At 42.4% G+C, this 19,413-nt stretch overlaps 1 protein-coding gene across 4 annotated transcripts in view; it reads right to left on the minus strand.

The window, feature by feature from the left end:
* Window positions 1-19,413, minus strand: part of RBPMS (RNA binding protein, mRNA processing factor) — a 167,317-nt gene that overhangs the window by 87,215 nt on the left and 60,689 nt on the right. For 3 of the 4 annotated variants that reach the window (XM_045821592.1, XM_045821591.1, XM_045821590.1), the window contains exons 2-4: window positions 13,427-13,504; window positions 10,211-10,249; window positions 8,969-9,031 (exon numbers count right to left, since the gene is read on the minus strand). In XM_045821592.1, coding sequence (XP_045677548.1) covers window positions 8,969-9,031; window positions 10,211-10,249; window positions 13,427-13,504 — 180 coding nt within the window. Of the gene's footprint in view, window positions 1-8,968; window positions 9,032-9,792; window positions 9,872-10,210; window positions 10,250-13,426; window positions 13,507-19,413 lie in introns of those variants that run through there. The other variant, XM_045821593.1, reaches the window with a different exon arrangement.

Below are 19,413 nucleotides of genomic sequence, written 5' to 3' on the forward strand. Positions count from 1 at the left end.
TGCCAGGAATTCAAGGAAATGTAAACAGTCTTTTCATTTATGGAAATAAGGTTTTCCTGATTATACCAGTTGTTTCCATGTGACACTATCAGGTACCTTTTCAACATGCTTTCTAAAAGATTAGTAAAGATTTCTCTGAAATTTCCTTTTCTCACACATACAGTTGAACCAGTACATTTTTACAATAATCAAGAGATAATTTAATTCTAAATATCCTCAATTCCTCTTTATTTTTACTTATTATTATTAGGGCTCCTTTGCACTGAAGTCTGAATGACGCCACCTTTTCCCTCCTCAAAACCAACTGCTCTCATCCCTACAAAGTCTATGTAGATCTTGGGAAAATGCCTTTCCTTGAAGCCTTACGTTTTGTATTCTTTTATATGCAGCATGCCAGTGTATCTTATTAAAAGGATCATCCAAGGGTTGGGTTGGGTTGGGTATTCTCCTCTCTTCTTTATGATCAGGTAGATCATTTAAGGGTAACACAGTTCCACTGTTTAGAACTGCCATCACAGAAATGCAACTAATCCCTGTTGAAAGATGTTTTTAGTCCCACAAGATACCAGAAGAACCTAAATCTGCTACTGAAATGGGTCAAATTTTTATCAAGAGTGTTGGGAACTGCCCTGCCTGGTTTCAGAAGCTGTAACCCAACCCTCCCCCGCCATGGCTAAGGCTGAGTGAGTGACTTTGGGACCATAAGCCACTAAGGAGACAAAGCTTATCTCCCTGGCAGGAGCACTGCCTCTGCCCCTTTTACTTCACCCTGCCTGGCCCCCAATGCTTGATTGGTTAGCCAATGACAGGTAAGATCCTCAAGGGAGGGACGACCTAAGACAGGCATGATCACAGGGGCCCCCAGGGAAGGACTTGGGGGCTACAGAAAAGGGGGGCGATGGACCCTCACCCCTCGGCTTTGACAAAGCCCGAGTCCTCATTCTGTCTGCAAGAAGTCTCCTAATCTCTTGGCTGCCTTACTTCCCCTGCCTGACTTAGGCCTGAAACAATGCCAGAGGTAAATGTGGCCCTGTGCTGGAAAGAACGAGTTCCCTACAGTGATCAGGCCTAAGAAAGAATGCATAAAATCCTATGAAACCTACTTTGCTAATTAATGCCCTCAATTTATATAAGGGACCAAGCAAGAAGTGAGTTTGTTCCCCAAAGTTTTATAAACCTTTAACTATCTGACCCTGACTCAGAATAATCCCCCAGAGTTCTTTAAAGGTTATCTATTGTTTAATCATTTCTGCCTGACAATGATTGATGAGCTTTATTCCTGTGCAATAAAAGCTTGTCAAGGCAAGGGTTGGGGCGCTCGCCTCTTGAGAGGGTTGCCGGGGCGCTCCAAGGCCTGCTTCCCCCTGAGAGAGAAGCTGCACCGTCCCTTTTCCTCCACAGGACTCAGTAGTCCATGTGAATTTATCTCGTATCTCATCCATAACACCGCGGACACTGCAGGCCAGTGTCCTCGTCAAAGAACCCAGTGATCACTTCACACATTATAGGTTGGTTATAATTAAGAAAAAACAACAGCTCCTGAACATAAGAAGTATTGGTGAGGATATGGGAAAATTGGAAGCCTCATAACATTGCTGATGTGAATATAAAATGGTACAGCACCATGGAAAAGTTTAGAGGTTCCTACAAAGCTAAAAATCTAGTGACCACATGACTGAGCTATTCTATTCCTAAGCATATATGCAAAGGAATTGTCCTAGACAGACAGACATTGGTACAGCAATGTTCACTGATGCATTACTCACAAAGGCCAACAGGTAGAAGCAGCTCCTAAGGTTCATCAACAGATGGACGGATGGATAGACTGAAAGTGGTATACCCATACAACAGAATATTACAGAGCCAGAAAGAGTATTTTGATACATTCAACAACATGGATGAATCTTGAAAACATGCTAAGTGAAAGAAGCCAAACCAAAAAGACAAGAATTTTGATATTAAAAACAGGCAAACTATTAGACACAGAAAACAGATTAGAAATTACCAGGGGCCAGTGGGTTGGAAAAATGGGGATGTGTGTTTAATGGTGACAGATTTTCTGGCTGGGGTGATGAGAAGGTTTTGGAAATATCAACAGATAGCGGTGATGGTTGCACAGCATGATGAACGTAATTAATGCCACTGAATCATAAGCTTAAAAGTCATAAAAATAGCAAATTTTGTCATATTTCATCATGATTAAAATAATATTGACACCAAAAAAAAATTGAATTGTATACTTCAAGTGGGCAAACTATAAAGATGTATGGTGTCAGGTGATTACCAGACTTACTGGGGGGTTCACTTCATAAACCATGTAGATGTCTGACCACTGTGCTGTACTTCAGAAATCAATACCATATTAAATGTCAACTGTGAGCAAATTATGTAGTATGTGAGTTATATCTTAATACAGTAGTTTGAAAAAAACCCAATGGTCTTAGGATGCAATGATAATTAAGAGATCACTCACTCAGCAATTTCCAACCAGTGTCCTACAAGAGCAACACTGGTGTGCCATGAGAGTCTTTACAACATGCAACACCTAACTCTTGAGTCGGGGGCACTGACCTCTTTTCCCTTAGATTGTCAAATTAAAAAAAGGACAACAGTCAACACACTAATAGCTGTCCACTGTGAATAAATCAAAATTACACCTGTTTCTCTCATCAGATTTGCCAAAAATGTATTTTTTGGTCTGCTGCAGAATTTTGGTCATCAGTTTGTGCGTGTCCTAAGATGAGAAAGGTTGAAAATCGCTCACTTGGATCAATGAGTCTCGTTGGACAGTAAAGCAAATTATGGCTAGCCTAAACACTACTTAGTTGTTAAGCCAATTTGCAATGCATGGTTTGATAACGTCAGACTGCTGCAGTCCTGATATAATAATTTATAACAGAGCCTATGATAAAACCTACCCCCCATAACAACTAGTTACAGTCAGGGGAGGAGAGTTCTCTAACAAGTCGGCGTGTGTACTCAAGAGCCCACACACAATGTTCGAGAGTACTTCGGAGGAGCCGACCCCAAGCACGGTGCGGGACGGTGCCCGGGAGGCACTGCAGACAAGCAGGGAGCACAGCGGGCCTGCTGGCCTCAGTGTTAACTACGGACCACGCCGATCTGTGAAACCATGGCTTCAGTGGGGCCACAGCAGCGATATCGGGGTCTTCACAGCTGGCGGGAATAACCAGAGAGGGCCTCATCCCGCCCCTGCTTGGGGTCTTCATCCTTAGACCTGCCCTGCTTCCTGTGTTTCTTCTTAAAACTTCCACAGATCAAGTGTTCACTACCAGGCTAACTCTCAGTGGGACTGTATCTGATTTACATTCCCAAGTTATGCACAAACCCTAAAAATACTTGGATACTTGAAGTTATCAGCTCCCCCTTCCATTAGCATGGAAAACGGAACACTGCCGGTCAAGAGATTACAAGTGTGTGTGGAGGGGGAAGCACAGGTCCCACTCTGCTGTCGGTCTGAAGAATGAATGGGGTTTCTAGCCATGTGGATTAATAGGAACACAGATAACTTGACGCGAAGTCTGGGTTTGGGTTACTTTCAGCGAATTTGGGAGTTTTTACTAGATAAACAAAATATACTATATTTAATGTAGAAGATACGAGTAATCCCTGATACAAGTTCAGTGTTACCAGACAACTCAATCTGAGCTTTTCCATGAAATTATCAAATTCACTGAAGCATAATCACAAAATAGAAGACACTAAGTGGGTTTAAAAATCAATCATTACAAGAAAAGACTAATTATTAATACTCATAACTAAGCCCGAGAGGAACCAAAGCACAGAAATAATAGCAAGAAGAGAAGCTCCAAACACAGAGAAGCGGTTCCTAACATTAAGAACTATTCTGTAACGAGGGACTTACTGGACTGAGGCTTACGTTACTCAACAGCAGGATCAAATAAAACATTACAAAATGGAACTTTCCCCAAAGAAATGTGAGGAAAAGCTTTTAAGAGCCTGGACGGATGACACAAGGAGAAAATTTTGTAACAGCCATGATGAGCATCACATGTTTTTAATTCACTAGTTAGAAGAGACAACCCTGAAAAGAAGCACAATATGCTGGGCCATAGAGAAGACGTGTTAGCATCATGATAAAGTGCATTACCCTAAATGGGCCCGTTTTTTTCTCCAGAGAGAAGAAACCCAGCTCCACAGTCACATACCATGGCCATTTGTCCTGGACCACATGAATTAAACAGTCTGTCACTGCCACCAGGATGGAGATGCAAGAGGCCTATATTTTTTTAATTATCTTTTTTGTCATGCTATTACAGTTGTCCCAAATTTCCCCACCTCCACCCAGCCACCCACACTCCCTGAGGTAATTTCCACACCACTGTCCACATCCATGGGTCCTGCATATATACTGCTCTGGCTACTCTATTCCCTATGTTGTACTTTACATCCCCATGAATATTCTGTAACTACCTACTTGTACTTCTTAATCCCTTCACCTTTTCACCATCCTCTCAACCCCCCTCACATCTAGTGGCCATCAAAATGTTCTCTGTATCTATGATGCTGTTTCTATCCTGCTGGTTTTATTTTGTTATTCTTTTAGATTCAATTGTTTTATTGCCATTTTATTGTTCATATGTTTGATCTTCCTCTTCTCAAAGAAGGCCCTTTAACATTTCATACAATACTGGTTTGGTGATGATGAGCTCCTTTAGCTTTTTCTTGTCTGGAAAGCTGTTTATCTGTCATTTGATTCTAAATGATAGCTTTGCTGGGTAGAGGAATCTTGGTTGTTGGTCCCTGCTTTTCATCACTTCGAATGTTATTTGCCAATTCCTTCTAGCCTACAAAGTTTGAGAAATCAGCCAACAGTCTTATGGGAGCTCCCTGGTAGATAACGAACTACTTTCCTCTTCCTGCTTTTAAGATTTTCTCTTTGTATTTAACCTTCGACATTTTAATTATTATGTGTCTCAAAATGGGCCTCTTTAGGTCCATCTTGTTTGAAAATCTGTGCTTCCTGGACTTGTATATCTATTTCCTTCGCCAGGTTAGAAAGTTTTTTTTCCATTATTTTTTTCAAATGGTTTCCATAATTTCTTGTTCATTCTCTTCTCCTTTTGGCACCCTTATAATACAAATGTTGGCACACCCGAAGCTGTCCCAGGTTCCTTACACTAACCTCGTATTTCTGGATGCTTTTTTCTTCTTGTTGTTCTAACTGGATGTTTTTAGTTTTTTATGTTCCAAATCACTGATTTGATTCTCATTTTCATCCACCATACACTGTTGTTTCCCTGTAAATTGTTCTTTTTTCAATTAGTGAATTCTTCCTTTCTGAATGGATCTTTTTTCACACCATTGAGGTTCTCAATAAGTTCCTTGAGTATCCTTATAACCAGTATTTTGAACTCTGCATCTGATAGATTGCTTATCTCCATTCTGATTAGTTCTTTTTCTGGAGTTTTGTTTTTTTTATTTGGACCATGTTTGTCTCCTCATTTTGGCAGCCTCCCTATGTTTGTTTTTATGTATTAGGTAGAGCTACTATATCTCCCAGGCTTGACAGAGTGGCTTTAATGTAGCAGGTGTCTTGTAGGGTCCAGTGGCACAGCCTCCCCTGTTACCCAAGCTGCAGACTCAAGGTGTGCCCACTGTGTGACCTGTATACAGCCTCTTGCCGTAGTTGAGACTTGATTGCTGTTAGCATGTCCAAAGTCAACCACTGCCTGTGTTCAGTCCGGGGTCACACAGCGTTAGCTTCAATACAAGCAGTAGATAGCTGCTACTTGTGCTGGGCTTACAGGTGCCTAGGAGAGGCCAGACTATGAAACAAAGCCAGCTGCTGCTAGTGCCAGGCCGGGGGCAACTTAGCAAGAGGTACAGGGCTTTGCTGAAGCCATATGCTGCTTGTTTGAGACAATTTAGAAAAATCTGAAGCATGGGGCAAGACAAGCCATTCATATGGAAAAGCCACTGGAAATAGCTTGGGTGGGTCTGAAAGTCAGGCGGGGCAGGGTCATGGGGAATCACCAGGGTGGGGCAAATGGCGTGAGCTAGGATGGTGGAGTCTCAGATAAGGCACCCATCTGCTGGTTCTGTGGGAGAGTGCTCAGAAAAGGTACAATGGCCTCTCCCAGCACTTCTGTCAGGGAGAAAGCAGCTCCCCAGCTCTCGCCCTGATACCAGACAATTCAGTTCCCCCCTATATGTCTCTAATGTTTTCAATCTGCTGCCCCAGGGCTACAGCTTAGAGAGACTGAATCCAACTGAGTTCTTTTGTGGGCCCTTTAAAAGGAATTGTCTGGGATTCCAGAAGTTTCTGTCTTCCACAGCCTCAAATCCAACCTGCAGGCTCAACCCCCACTGATTTTTACAGACAGAAGTTATGGAGATTTACCTTTATGGCACTGGAACCCTGGGCTGAGGGGCCTGCTTGGAGCTAGGACCAACCCCCAACCCAACGCCTGAGACATCCCTCCCAATTTTTATCTCCCGCCTGTGGGTGTGGCACCAGCCCATTCCAGGTCGCCACCCCTACCAGCCTTGACTTGGCTTCGTTTTTAATCCCATAGTTGTTGGACTTCCATTCAGCTCAATTTCTGATGGTTCTGAAGGACAGTTTTTCTACAGGTTAGTTGTAATTCTGATGTGGTTGTTCAAGGAGGTAAACCATGTTTACCTACACTGCCACCTTGACCCTCTTTTGGGGGGCCTACTTCTATTTGTAGCATTCATACTCTCTAGGTCTCAGTTCCCCGAACTGTAACAGGATGGCTTCTAAGGTACAAAGACCTCTAATACTCCATTGTATAAAGTTAAAAACATTGAGAGAGATCAACCAGGAGCGTAATAAATGCCCTATACTCACAAGTCAGCCTCTGAGCAGAAGAAAGCTCATGTTCAATACCCCTCAGGTAAATATTAAGAGTTACCCTTACATCCACAGAGCAGGACAGAAATTTACAAGCTTCTCTTGGAATTCTTCCCAAATTAATAATACATGAGCAACAGACAGAATTAATGATTAAGGGAGAGGGTACTGTCAAAGGCTTGCTATGAGTGAGAAAAGAAGGAAGAGCTGAGCACAAGAGGAACCTAAAACTAGAACTCAGGTCAAGAAAGCTCAATGACCTGGGGCCATTTGATGTAGCGGTGGACTTAAACATCTCTATAATCATGTTACACAGCATAGCTCAATTAACTGACATTTATAATGATATCACTGTTAGGCACCAAGAAAATGTGAAATTATATTGCTACACTCTGCTTAATAAGGTAAGAAAACACAGCTTATGACTATGACCATTTAATAATGTAGCTCACAAAGGAATGTTGCCTTCAGATGAGAGAGGTAACTAACTATAAAGCCCTAATGTTCTTCAGACAGAGTCAGTGACATCTTTATACACATAGCAAAGATCAAGTAAGGCAATGGAGAGTCCATTCTGTGAACAAGTTTCAGCTGCTGTTACTTCCTTTATAAGAACAATGAAAAGAACCCGGTGAACACTTCACCTAACATAACTTTGGAGGACCTAGAACATTTCTGCATTTACAAAGCTGCCACCTGGTTAGAATGAAAGAAAACACTGTTTGAGTAGAAATTATAGTGTAATTTTTTGAGTTTAATTTTTTTTTGAGAAAATTCTGGTTGTATCCATGTAATGCAAATACCATGAAATAACTTTTATGCCAAAATATTCGACTATACACTTTGCTTTGCTGTGTACCACTGGTATTCAACAAATAATTGGTTTACATTCTCTGGGAGAGGAACAGTGTACATAAGCAGTTTTTCTGATCAGAAGGTCACTTATTCAAATCCAGAAAATTTTGAGCTCTCTGATTTCTAAGACTTTCCTGTATGTTTTCATGAAAACAACAACAAAAAAACCCCAATAGTAACAAGCAAATTCTTTCTTCTGAAAATGTATACATTTTTTTTCAAAGCCCCAAAACCTCTCAAGATTGTCACAATGACACCATTATGAGGACCTCACCCCCTTGGGCCACCAAGTCCTCGGGATACCGGGTCTTTTCTACGGTCCCTCCTCAGCACCCAGGAGCTCAGAGGAGCCACTGGCAGGGGGGCTTGTGAGTTCCAAAGCAACACAAAGGCCAGAGACAAGTTCACAGAAGCTTATACCTTAACACCCAGAATGCAGACAGTCAAGTGGCCACTTTCCTTTCAAGAAGCACCCTAAACACTTCTGGCTGCACTCATCAACCCTTATTCACAGTTGCTTGGGCCATCTGCCTGGAGAAGGATGGAGCCAGGCCCTTCTCTGAGAATCTTCACCTGAGGATCAGCTCTCAGAATTCGGAGCCCAATTAAACTGGCTTCTTTCTACTGTATCTCGGCTTGCTTCCCTTAACTTGTTTTGCTTTTCAACATACCAAAGGAGAAAAATATTCACTAAAGTAGAACTGGTAAAAGCTTCGCAACATATGGCAGACGAGATGCCTGCAAACCAGATACAGCTATATTCTTCAGTTACAGTTTACTCTCACTTACTGTATCACACTGCAAAATGTCTTTTGGGAAAGCCATACATGCAAGTTTTTAATCAATCAGAAAAACGACAAAGACCTGTTTAAAAACCAAAAAGCTACATACCTAAAATAAAACCTCATGAAATAAGAAAAGCCAAGATTGTGATCTATTCTTGGCTTAGGCTTAGCTCTGAGAGTATAATGATGGCCAAACGAGGCCGTACACCACCAAGGGATATGATGGGGCTGCACTAAAATAAGACTCACATCATCAGGTATTTTGAGCATTATAGCTGAAGCTAGAGAAGACCAAGTATTACTTAATAGTTTGCACATCTGATCACAATTCCAAGAAAAACCTCTTTTGAGGGCTCATTAAATTGATGAACCCTTCCCGGTTACATTGAGAAGTCATATTCCATTTCAGCTTCTGCAATGTCCCCCACCTCACAAGGACCCCCGCCCCAACGATTGCATGAGTACTCACATTCAGAGCATTCTTCGCAGCTTCTGCTTCTGAGCGACTGTCAAAACTGACAAAACCTACGGGCTGAGGAAAGAAAAGCAAATATGAAGGGAAAAAAATCAGAGGCTACCTATTTTTCTGGGTCAAAGGTGATGTCAAACTGAAGGGCTAAGATAAAGAAATGACCACAGGCATTTGTGTGGAAATAAGAAAGCCAGTCCAGAAGAATCATGAGTCAGTGGTTTAGCTAAATTTCTAACACGAATCAAAGGGATTGTGAGGATGGTTCTTCAAGGGCATAGCTGGGGATTTAGAGAATCATAAATATAACCTAGAAGAGGTAGGAAGGTGAGCAGCAGTGAACAAGGAAGTAGAGGAAAACGGGTTGAGAGTGTCTACGCTCCCAAATTGAATTCCATGTACCTCAGGTTCTTTATCTTTTAATGTAGCAAGAGAACTGAATCACCTCTTGGTGTCAGTGCAAGGCACACAATGACACAGTGAGAGAAGCCCTGTACTCTCACCACACAATCCAAATTGCAAAATGACCCTTTCCATCGCAAATCCCAAGGGATGCCTTTCAAAACTCGTGTTTGAGTAGGTGTGCAGGCCACACTGTTCCAACGAAAGAGAAAGGGGCCATAATCCCTTTGGACTCAGTATCTGTCAGTCCAGAAGGATACTAGCAACATAGCTTGTTCCTGATGAACCAGAGAATGCCTCACGGAGTGACGAACAGTGATTGGGAGGTGAGCGTGCTGAGTGTTCAGCATTAGAGGGGAAAAAGCAAACAGCTGAAAATGTTCAAGAAGCTTGCAGGGACTATGAGGGTCACTGATTACCACCTCCATTCGGGGTTTGAGAGAGAACATGATTCTTCACCACCAGATACTCATACCGATTGTGAGAGTCTGCCTGTTTAACCTTATTAAAAAAAGAAAACAGGAAAGAATTGGGAATAAATGTGAATCTGGATAATAATTGCTTTGAATATACAAACAAATCCCAATATAACTATGCTGGATGCATTGCATTTGCCTTCCTTGGGGCTAGTCCCAGATATGCTAGCTGGAGACTATGGAATTAACAAACCATTTTCCCATGCTAATCCCTAACCAAGCTCACTCTTATTTTTAATACAACAACAACAAAATAAAATCCTAATGAGAATAAAGAATGCTGAGCCCTAGTAACATTCCTGAAGAAAGTCAATTCAAACTTTTTGTGGAAGTGATCATTTATATGCAAGTTTAAAACTCTTACCTGCTTAGATGTGAGCTTTATAAGAGAACCCTCATAGCCCTGAAAAGGAAAAACAAAACAAATTCAGACAGAAAAAAAAAAAGAAGAGTGCTAGGGGAAAAAAGCAGTTATATTAGCACCTTCTCAAGTAAAAGTGAGTGCTTCATGGCTACTGGCTACTTCTTTTCAGAAATGCATGTTACATTCACTGGAAAAGCAAATTATACACACAGGCCCTTGCCCATCTTTACAGATGCCTATGTCTGCACACTCGAGTCCTAGAAGAAATCAAGCCCTGAAATTCATGCATTTTTATTTGTCTCTTTTTATTTTTTCATGAAATTATGCAATGGTAGCACAATCGGTATCTCTGTCAATAGCAGATCTTTATTCAACAGAACCAGGAAAGAAAAGGGGGTAAATTTCCTAACATAGGAAGGTAAGAGTATGTGATCACCTGGTCATGTATTTGCTATAAAACACCAACAATGACACATTAAGAATGCCCTGTACCTTGGTGATCACTTCGTGATTTATATAAATGCCTAATCAACATGATTGCAGGCCTAAAACTAATATAATACTGTACATCAACTATAATTGAAAAATAATTTTAGAAAAGGAATGCACTCGGTAAAAGTTATTAATCAAAATTTCAAAACTGCCAGGAAAGGTTAAGCAGGCAGTGATGCTCAATTCTGCTGAGTCCTTTTGCTCGTTTATTAAATCGGCCAGTGCCACGTAGATATTCTGACTGCAACGTGCAAAAACTCCCCATCGGGTTTTTACTCCAGTTCACCCTCAAGGAAGACAGAAACACTCCCTTCAACCCCTCCCCTCCCTCTTCCCTGGCCCCGCAGCATGTGGATGACAAAGTGTGTTTATTTCTGAAAACAATCAGTGGCTGGTGGCTTGCCCTGATGGATGACACAGAGGGGGGAACCACCACCTGACACGACCGACCGCCGCACATATCAGTGTGGAGACAGGGTTGCGGATGAGGGTCAACCTCCAGGGACGGTATTTAATTAAGAGGGGTGTTAGGAATGTGGCAGGGTCCTGACTTGAGCGCAGCGTTTCTGGGCAGAGCCTTGGGACTGATTCATCCTCGCATCTTCCCAGCATAGAACCACGTGACCCATTAGCTACCACGAACATTTCACCTCACAGGCCTTGAGCTCTTCTGGCCAAAGAGGTTGTGATGTGCAGCCCTGCCTCATCTTTTTTTAAAGTGCTTTCTCTGAAAAGCCCACAGGTTTAAACACCCTGAAGGCCTCAGCGGCAAAGGACAAATGGATATTTCATTCAAGTAAAACCCCACTGGCAGGAATATATTGTGCTCTTAAGTCACAAGAAGGGCATTAGTATCACAAAGCCGTTCAGAACAGGGATGGCAGACTCAGACTGCTTGGGTTTGAATCTCACCCCTGCTGTTCATGATGTGGGCAAACTGGAGCAAAACCGATTCAACACTCGAAGCTTTGTTTTCCTCACCGGCATAAATGAGGCCAAGCTGTCCTAAAGTTCTGTGATGAGAATTAAGTGAGATTGTTCACGTAAGGGGTTTGCCAGCTGAACCACTTTCTCTCTACACGTATGGGAAACACACCAGTATTTTGTGCATTAAGATCAATTAGCTTACAACGTCCTCATCCTACGAAAGGGACGGCAGAATCTGCAGCCCTGCACAGGAAGCTGAGGACCTTCTGTCAGGTTGGCATTCTCTTCCTTCCCACAGCACCTTCGCTTTGTTCCCACTTCCTCTCAGCTAGCCTCCTGTCTAAGCTTCCTCTTCCTCTGCACGGTCACCGTCACGGTCCTGATAAGGCAGCGATTTCCAACCGCTGTGCCGCCACGGGCACTACCTGCCTATTGAGTCAGGGGCACTGACTTCCTTTCCTTCAGGTTATCAAATTAGAAAAATGACAACGGCCAACACAATAGCCATTCAGTGGGAATGAATGAAAACTACGCCTACTTTTGTCAGATCAGCAAAAAGTATGTTTTTTTTGGTGTGCCACAGAATTTTACTAATTAGTTTATGTGTGCCACATGATGAAGAAGGTCAAAAATCGCTGCAGGAAGGGGGCTGGCTGTCAGAATGGATTTTTGTCACTGAATGGTGGTTTCTTGACACATAAACTGGACTCTATTTTATCTTCATTGGTATTAACTGGCTGCCCCCTGGATCTTCCCTATTCCCTTCCTACACAGCTGTTTTCAGCGGTCATATCCGCTTGCTCTCCCTAAGAAGCTAGATAGATCCTATCCTCGGCCTGCCCTGCATCTATGGCTGGAGTCCTCCTTCAATAGGGACGTACATCTAACCAAAAACCAAGGTGGTCCACTGCCTAATTGTCAGTGTGGCCCGAGCCGGCATCATCGACTCAATGACCTCAATGACCAGCTCAGGCCACAGGCTCTGAATTTATCATGGCCTCCAGGTTCACTCGCTGAGGGCCAAGGCCTCCAGCCCGCAGCTCGCCTGGTCCTGGCCTCCGACCCTCCACAAGCTGGGCTTCCAGGTTCTGCCCTGGCAGCACGCTTACTTCAGCTTCAGTCTGACTTCCTGCGAGGTTTCCAATCCCAGATACATTAAGTATCTCCAAAGCAGTTTTATGTCAATAGTTACACTGCATTGAGTACCTCACTAAACACCAGGAAAGATCACTCTCATACAACACTTGAAAATCTTGTCCTTCTTTCCTTGAAACCTAGGATATTATTCCCATGAAAAAAATAATGGTGTTATTAGGTTCATACTCTAATTCATGAAAGTCAATTTAACCTATTATGTTCCCAAAAAATAGTTCTAACAGAACTATTTCAACTAATAATCTCCTGGAGATAATGCTGGATTTATATTATAATATTTGAAGCATAAATGCATAATCAATAATTGATAGCACGTTTGGTTATCTGTACCTAGAAGACATCCTGAACTGGCGGAGGACACTGAGGCCGCTCTACACAGAAGAGACAGATACACGTCCACACCAGTAAGTGAGAGACTTCTCTAGACTGGCTGTCGGGAGGACAGAAGGCGGATTCCGCCTTTCCTAAGGGAGACTGCACACTAGAGCTGAGTTGTTAAATCCCCACTACCCAAGGACCTTTTAAACATAGCGCTATATAGGGCACTTTCTCAAAATTTTATTTCTTCCTCCAAAGAGACCTTAGGAAGCTTCTACTCACACGTTTTGCTTCCTTTCACAATGTCTGAAACAGAAAAGGTACCTTAAATGGTCTGAAAAGCAGGTAGAGCTCCCGAGGTTTGATGTCCAGAGGGAGACCACTGACAAACAGGGTCCGGACCTGGAAGAGACATGAGAACCGCTCAGAGGAGTGGAATCCAGAGACTCACTCTTACGTGCAATTTCAAAACCACGTCTTCAGATACTCCATGCATCCTACCTACTTCATAAGCATTCAATGACGCAAGAGCACTCTAATGTTAAGATGACATTAAGTTAACTCTCTTCTTTGCGGGTTATTCAAAGTGAACTACCTCTAGCTGATTTAAATTCATGAACTGACTTCCTTCCCAACTAGCCATTGTCCGGTTCTAAAACTGGGGGATGGCAGAGGAAGGATCCAGATAATTACTTTATTAGCTTTAGAAAAATGCTACGAGGGTGGACAACCTACCGTTCCTCTGCTCTGATCAAATGGACACAGTATGTGGTTCAAAACTAAAATCAAAGCCATTTATTTTCTCTTGCTTGTCCTGCCACTGCTTCCTGCATCTGCATTAATCATCACAGTAATTTTAATAAGTGGAAGTTTATTGAACAATTCAAACACATCCAAATAGTAGCCAAAATGCCTACCTGCATCTTCTCAGTTCCAAAACAGGGACAGAACTCACTGACGGACAACTATAAGACCTAGGGTACAAACTATCTTTATCTTTATCCTTTATCCTTTTTATCTTTAGCCTCTAGCATTTTAATTATGATGTGTCTTGGAGTGGGCCTCTTTACATCTACAGCCAAGGTTACTCTACCCACAAAGCTATCATTCAGAATTGAAGGACAGGCAAAGAGATTCCCAGAAGAAAAAAAAAAAAAACCAAAGGAGTTCACCATCACCAAACCATTATTATACAAAATGTTAAAGGGACATAATTAAGAAAAAGATCAAAACTATGAACAATAAAATAGCAATACACACATATCTATCAACAATTGAGTCTAAAAAACAAACGAAGCAAACAAGAACAGAGACAGACAGAATCATAGGTAGAGAGCACATTTTGATGGCTGCCAGGTGGGAGGGGTCGTGCGGCAATGTGTGAGGAGGTGAGGGGATTAAGAAGCACAAATAGGAAGTCACAGAACAGCCAAGGGGATGTAAAGTGCAGTGTAGGAAATGGAGTAGCCAAAGAATCTATACGCGTGACCCACGGACACGAACAACGGTTCATGTGGGGATGGCCTGAGTGAATGGGGTACTGCGTGGAGGGGGCAAAGGGGGAAAACCAGGACAACTGTAATAGCATAATTAACAAACTGCCATTTAAAAAAAAGGATTTGGGGAGTTAACTTAGGAAATAAACTCCCAATTACAGTACGAATCTAAAGAAGATGGCTCCACAAACTTGCGAGCCCAATAATTTAGCAACACCACCACGAGAAATCTGGGGGCTATCAACAACATCACTTGATATAAATGAAGGTTCACCTGCATCCATGAAATATAATACGCAACCAACAAAAATGACATTCAGGAAAAAAGTACATATTGTTTGGGTTTATTCTGTGAAACAACCCACCGACACACACGTATGTGGAGAGGGAGAATGCCTTGTGGGATATATACACACCCCAACATGTTTATGTTCCCATGGCTTCGTCCTGAGTGGTAGAATCAGAAGTGATTTTAAAGGTTTTTATTAGTCGTTTTTCCTACCTTTCCACAAATAAAGCATGTATTAGATACTGTAATTTCACTTTGTTGAGAATTATCTTTTTAAAAAATACTTTACTTTCTTGATGAAATTATAAATAATGTCAATATTTATAACAAAAATTGTCAGGTCTACAGAGAAAACTCTTCTACGTAAGTATTTCAGAGACAGGAGAGATTCTTCGTGTCCCCACAGGAAGCTGTGACACGAGGGGGACCACTGGGCTTCCGTTTGCCTCTCGCCCACGGAAGACGACAGGAGGCTCAAGGGAACTAACTCCGTGTCGCTCGTCAGATTAGAGGCAAACTAATAACATGCCCGACATTTTATTGACACCTGGAAGCAACTTAAACTTCCTAGGATCCCACAGAGCCAACGCCTTCTCCGAGGCCTGCCAGGATATGCCGCTTCCCGCTGAAAAGCTCTTCTCTCCTCTGATAGCACAGATTCACTGACTAGGAGCCATAACTCTTAAATACTTACGTTATGAAGTATATAAGTATTTAGTAACGACTAAAGGTCACTAAAATGTGCGTGGCTTGGAATCCACGTGCTTTAAATCATTTCTGGACTACCTCAGGCTAGTAAACTTGGAAGAAAAAAACAACCTCTCCTTCGATATGTGATTCATACTTTCCTATGAACTCCAGGTGACTGAGACCTAGAACCTTGGGCCAAGCTGGAAACATTTCAGTTCCCTTGCTCTTCTCACCACCACTCTTCTCATCTGAGCCACTCACTGACGAAGCACCCTGCCCTGCACCTTCCCAGGGTCTATGGGGATCACAAAGGTTAAGGTGTGACTTCTGACTGCAGGGAACTTAGCGTCAGGGAAGGAAGCAGAACATGCCCCCTGACCTTCCATAGTAACAGAAGGAGGCCTAACTCATTCACAAAGTAACCAACTGGAACCCAAACAGTGAGCTACAATTTTAAGAAATACATAAATCCACATAAATCCATGATCAAATACTATGAAAGAAAATTTTCCCAAAACAACAAGTGAGAGGCACGAAACGAACTTCTGTGGCAGATCCATCGTGATCCTGGGCGGGCCTTAACTGACCAGCAGTGTCTGAGGACACAGATGTGCCTGGCGCCATGCCTCCAGCGGCCCAGATGTTTCCTTCATCGGACACATGGGGAAACACACTTCTCAGTCAAGGACACAACATGCCTTATGGAAGTTCGAGACATGAAGCTGCTGACAGCTCTATCCCAAAGGGACTCCAGTGGATTCTGTGGATGCACCAGCCACCCCCCACCCGACCCCGCCGCTTCATCTTTACCTGGATAAATAATACCGAACAGTTCCAAAGGAACAAATGCTAGGAGAAATCATCCTGTGCGGAACAGTAAGAGCGAGAGCCTTCTTGGCTCAGCTATTATGTATCATTTCACCAGAGGCCACAGCTACATTTTGGATAAAACTAACCATGTGTTCTTAAGTGGTAGTGCCAGCTTTCAGTGGGAAAGACAAGCCACATTTCTGTGACTGACTTCTAATTTAATAAACTCTAACTCAGTAAGTAAAGCCATTCTGTCAGTCTTAAGCTTTCCTGGAGAGAAAGGCCAAACAGGCCTTGAAATGGAAAGGCCCTAATCTTTAATAAATAACAGGCATTAATTATCTTGTAACTAATCTAAACATTCAAATGAAAACCAATGGACACTGCTTGTTAATTTCAGTACACTGCCGCGAATCATCATGTATACTTTTCAGTAAGCGGCCGCATCTGGTATATACCAGTGTCCAAAGACTAGGGAGCATTTTCTGTGTATGTTTTACTTGTTTAGATAAAGGTCTCAGGGATCATCCTCTAGCTGCTCTGAGCTGAGACCTCCCCAGGTTCCTCTTAAATTGATAGAGGATTGGGAAAGACAATTTCTCCTTTTCTAATGATTCATGAATAACTGTACAATCACTCCTTTGAAAGATTCTAATGAGTAAAACCAGGGGGATGATTCTCTAACCTTCTACCCTCTGCAAGCTTTCCCTCCACCTACCCACATTTTTAAACATACAGCTACAGACTCCAAAAGAAGCTTTCAGATGTGGTGTGTGTTTAAATCACTCTTCTGGAGTAATCATTCTTTGTAATACACAGTGGATTCACAGGTAAGAACTTTCAATAGGCGTTGTAGGATTTGAGGGTTTTTTGTTTTTGTTTTTGTTTTTTTTTTACAGTGGGTAGCACAGTCCTAGGCACACAGAGGGTACACTGTATAAATGCCCCATGGCTGATTTTAACAATCTACAGAACAACATTGTGTATCCACGGGACACAGTGAGTGAGTGTTCACAAGCACCCCTGCTGACCACACATCAGAGAGAACGAGGGACCACATTTCCCAGTCAGTCATATCAGGACAGTCACTACAGCATCAACCGATAAACACACACGACAAAAAGGCAAAAGAGGTTCACATTATAAGAAATGGCAACTGAGGAGAGGAAAGAGAGAAATGAGACAAAAACAGCCAGAATCAAGGCAGAGAAATGAAAAAGACAAAACCACCAAAGACCACTAAAAATTTCAGGACTACATGTCCATCTTCAAGGACAGGGTGACCCATACATGAACACCAGTAAAATTGTTCACCTTTCAACTGATGTTTGAAACACACTTATGCATAAATAAGTCCAATTTCAACAACGGTATGTAAATGTATGTAATTCACTAAGTTTTTAACGGACGCTCAAACTCACTAGCGAGTACATGTAAAATGACGGGTAGATATACCTGTATCTACAATAAAGTTCTCAATCATTAGGTTAAAAAAAAAAAAGGAAACAAAGTTATCATCAGGTTAAAAAAAAGCAAACACTAGAAATTGCTCATAATCCCAATTTAATCCTTTCAATTTTTTTTTGTAATGTAGTATATGCTCAAGTTTAAAAAAGTCTTAAAAAATGTATACCTCTGTATACCTAATTCCCTACATGTTCATAGTAGGGAGTTCTGTATGTTTACAGTGGAGAGTGGGTGCAATTTATAGAACATTTTATGTATTTATACACTTTGTTGTTTAAATATTTGTAACAGTAAACTTTGTTAAAGAGAAAACAAATACAAACCCAAAGGTATCTCCTTCCTTGGCAGGTATAAACCTCAGGTCCTGCCTATCCTCATTGAACTTAGAAATTGTCATTTTCCTGTCTATCCTTGCTCCAGAGGGACAAACTTGATCTTGTAGAATATACATTCATGTATTTGTCCCTCACGTCAATTCTGACCACAAGTCAGTGGGTCCTCATACTCTGAAAGTCCAATCTAACCTAAGAGGGGTATCGGCACCTCTGAGATAAGGCCACAGGACCGGGACCGCCCCAGCTGCAGTCTAAGGGTGTCCTTGCTTTGTGACCGCTCTACTCTCCACTCAGACCAGAAGAGAGGGATCACTCACTCTCCCACACCCGAGCAAGTGCCATCTCTTTTCTGCGAGACCACACTGCACAAACTCGGTTTCAGGGACCGAGAAGTTCAGAAGAGCTCCACATTTCTGTGCAGCCTAACTCTCACAGAGCTGGGGTACTGTTAACCCAAAAGGCAGGGGAGCAGTGTTCCAGAGCCTTGTTGGTAAGTTTTACATAATGGTTAAATTACTTCACGCTTTTAAAATGAAGTATGAATGAAATGAGTTCTTTGCTTATTCTGTACGCACCAGCTGCAACACCAACGTGCAAGAATGAACTCTGCTGAGGACTGCTGGTCACCTCACCTGCAAAGGCGGCTTTGTTGGCCTGCTGCGGCTTCCCATTCCCGCCTCGCCACCATGGAAACAGAGTATCACAACCATTAAAATGGACCATCAAGCCTATAATTCTGATTGCAACTCAGCAGAATCTGAGCAGCCTTTGGTCAACTTACAGTTCTTTGTTGGCACTGGCTTCGGGTCAGAGCAGATGGTCAAGTTTCTTCTTCCTGACAATGGCCATCTATTGCACTTGAAGACTCACCCCTTTGCTAGCCCCAGGAAGGTATGTTTTGGTTCAGGAGTTCAGGTTGCTATAGACACCAAGGACTGACTAAACATAGGATAGAAAGGGTCACTACACTGACTCCCAGTTTTGTTTTAGCTTTAAACTGATAATGGCTCTTTTCTTTCTAAAGGAAAAATCCACATAACTACCCACAATGCACACCTCCCTGGTTTTAGGGTGCCCACTAGTGTTTGCCCTGGGTTCTACTGGGTTGGTTGACCCTATCTGTAGGATGTCCAAATGTATACCTTGACTTAGGGCCCATGGAAACCAGGTCCTTTTGCCAAGGTAACCAGAAAGTGTCCGTAACCAGCAGGATCCGGAAAGGAA

The sequence above is a fragment of the Phyllostomus hastatus genome, unplaced genomic scaffold (assembly GCF_019186645.2).
Source record: "Phyllostomus hastatus isolate PE091 unplaced genomic scaffold, TTU_PhHast_1.1 phas_scaffold_46, whole genome shotgun sequence".
In the NCBI taxonomy this organism is placed as follows: Eukaryota; Metazoa; Chordata; class Mammalia; order Chiroptera; family Phyllostomidae; genus Phyllostomus; species Phyllostomus hastatus.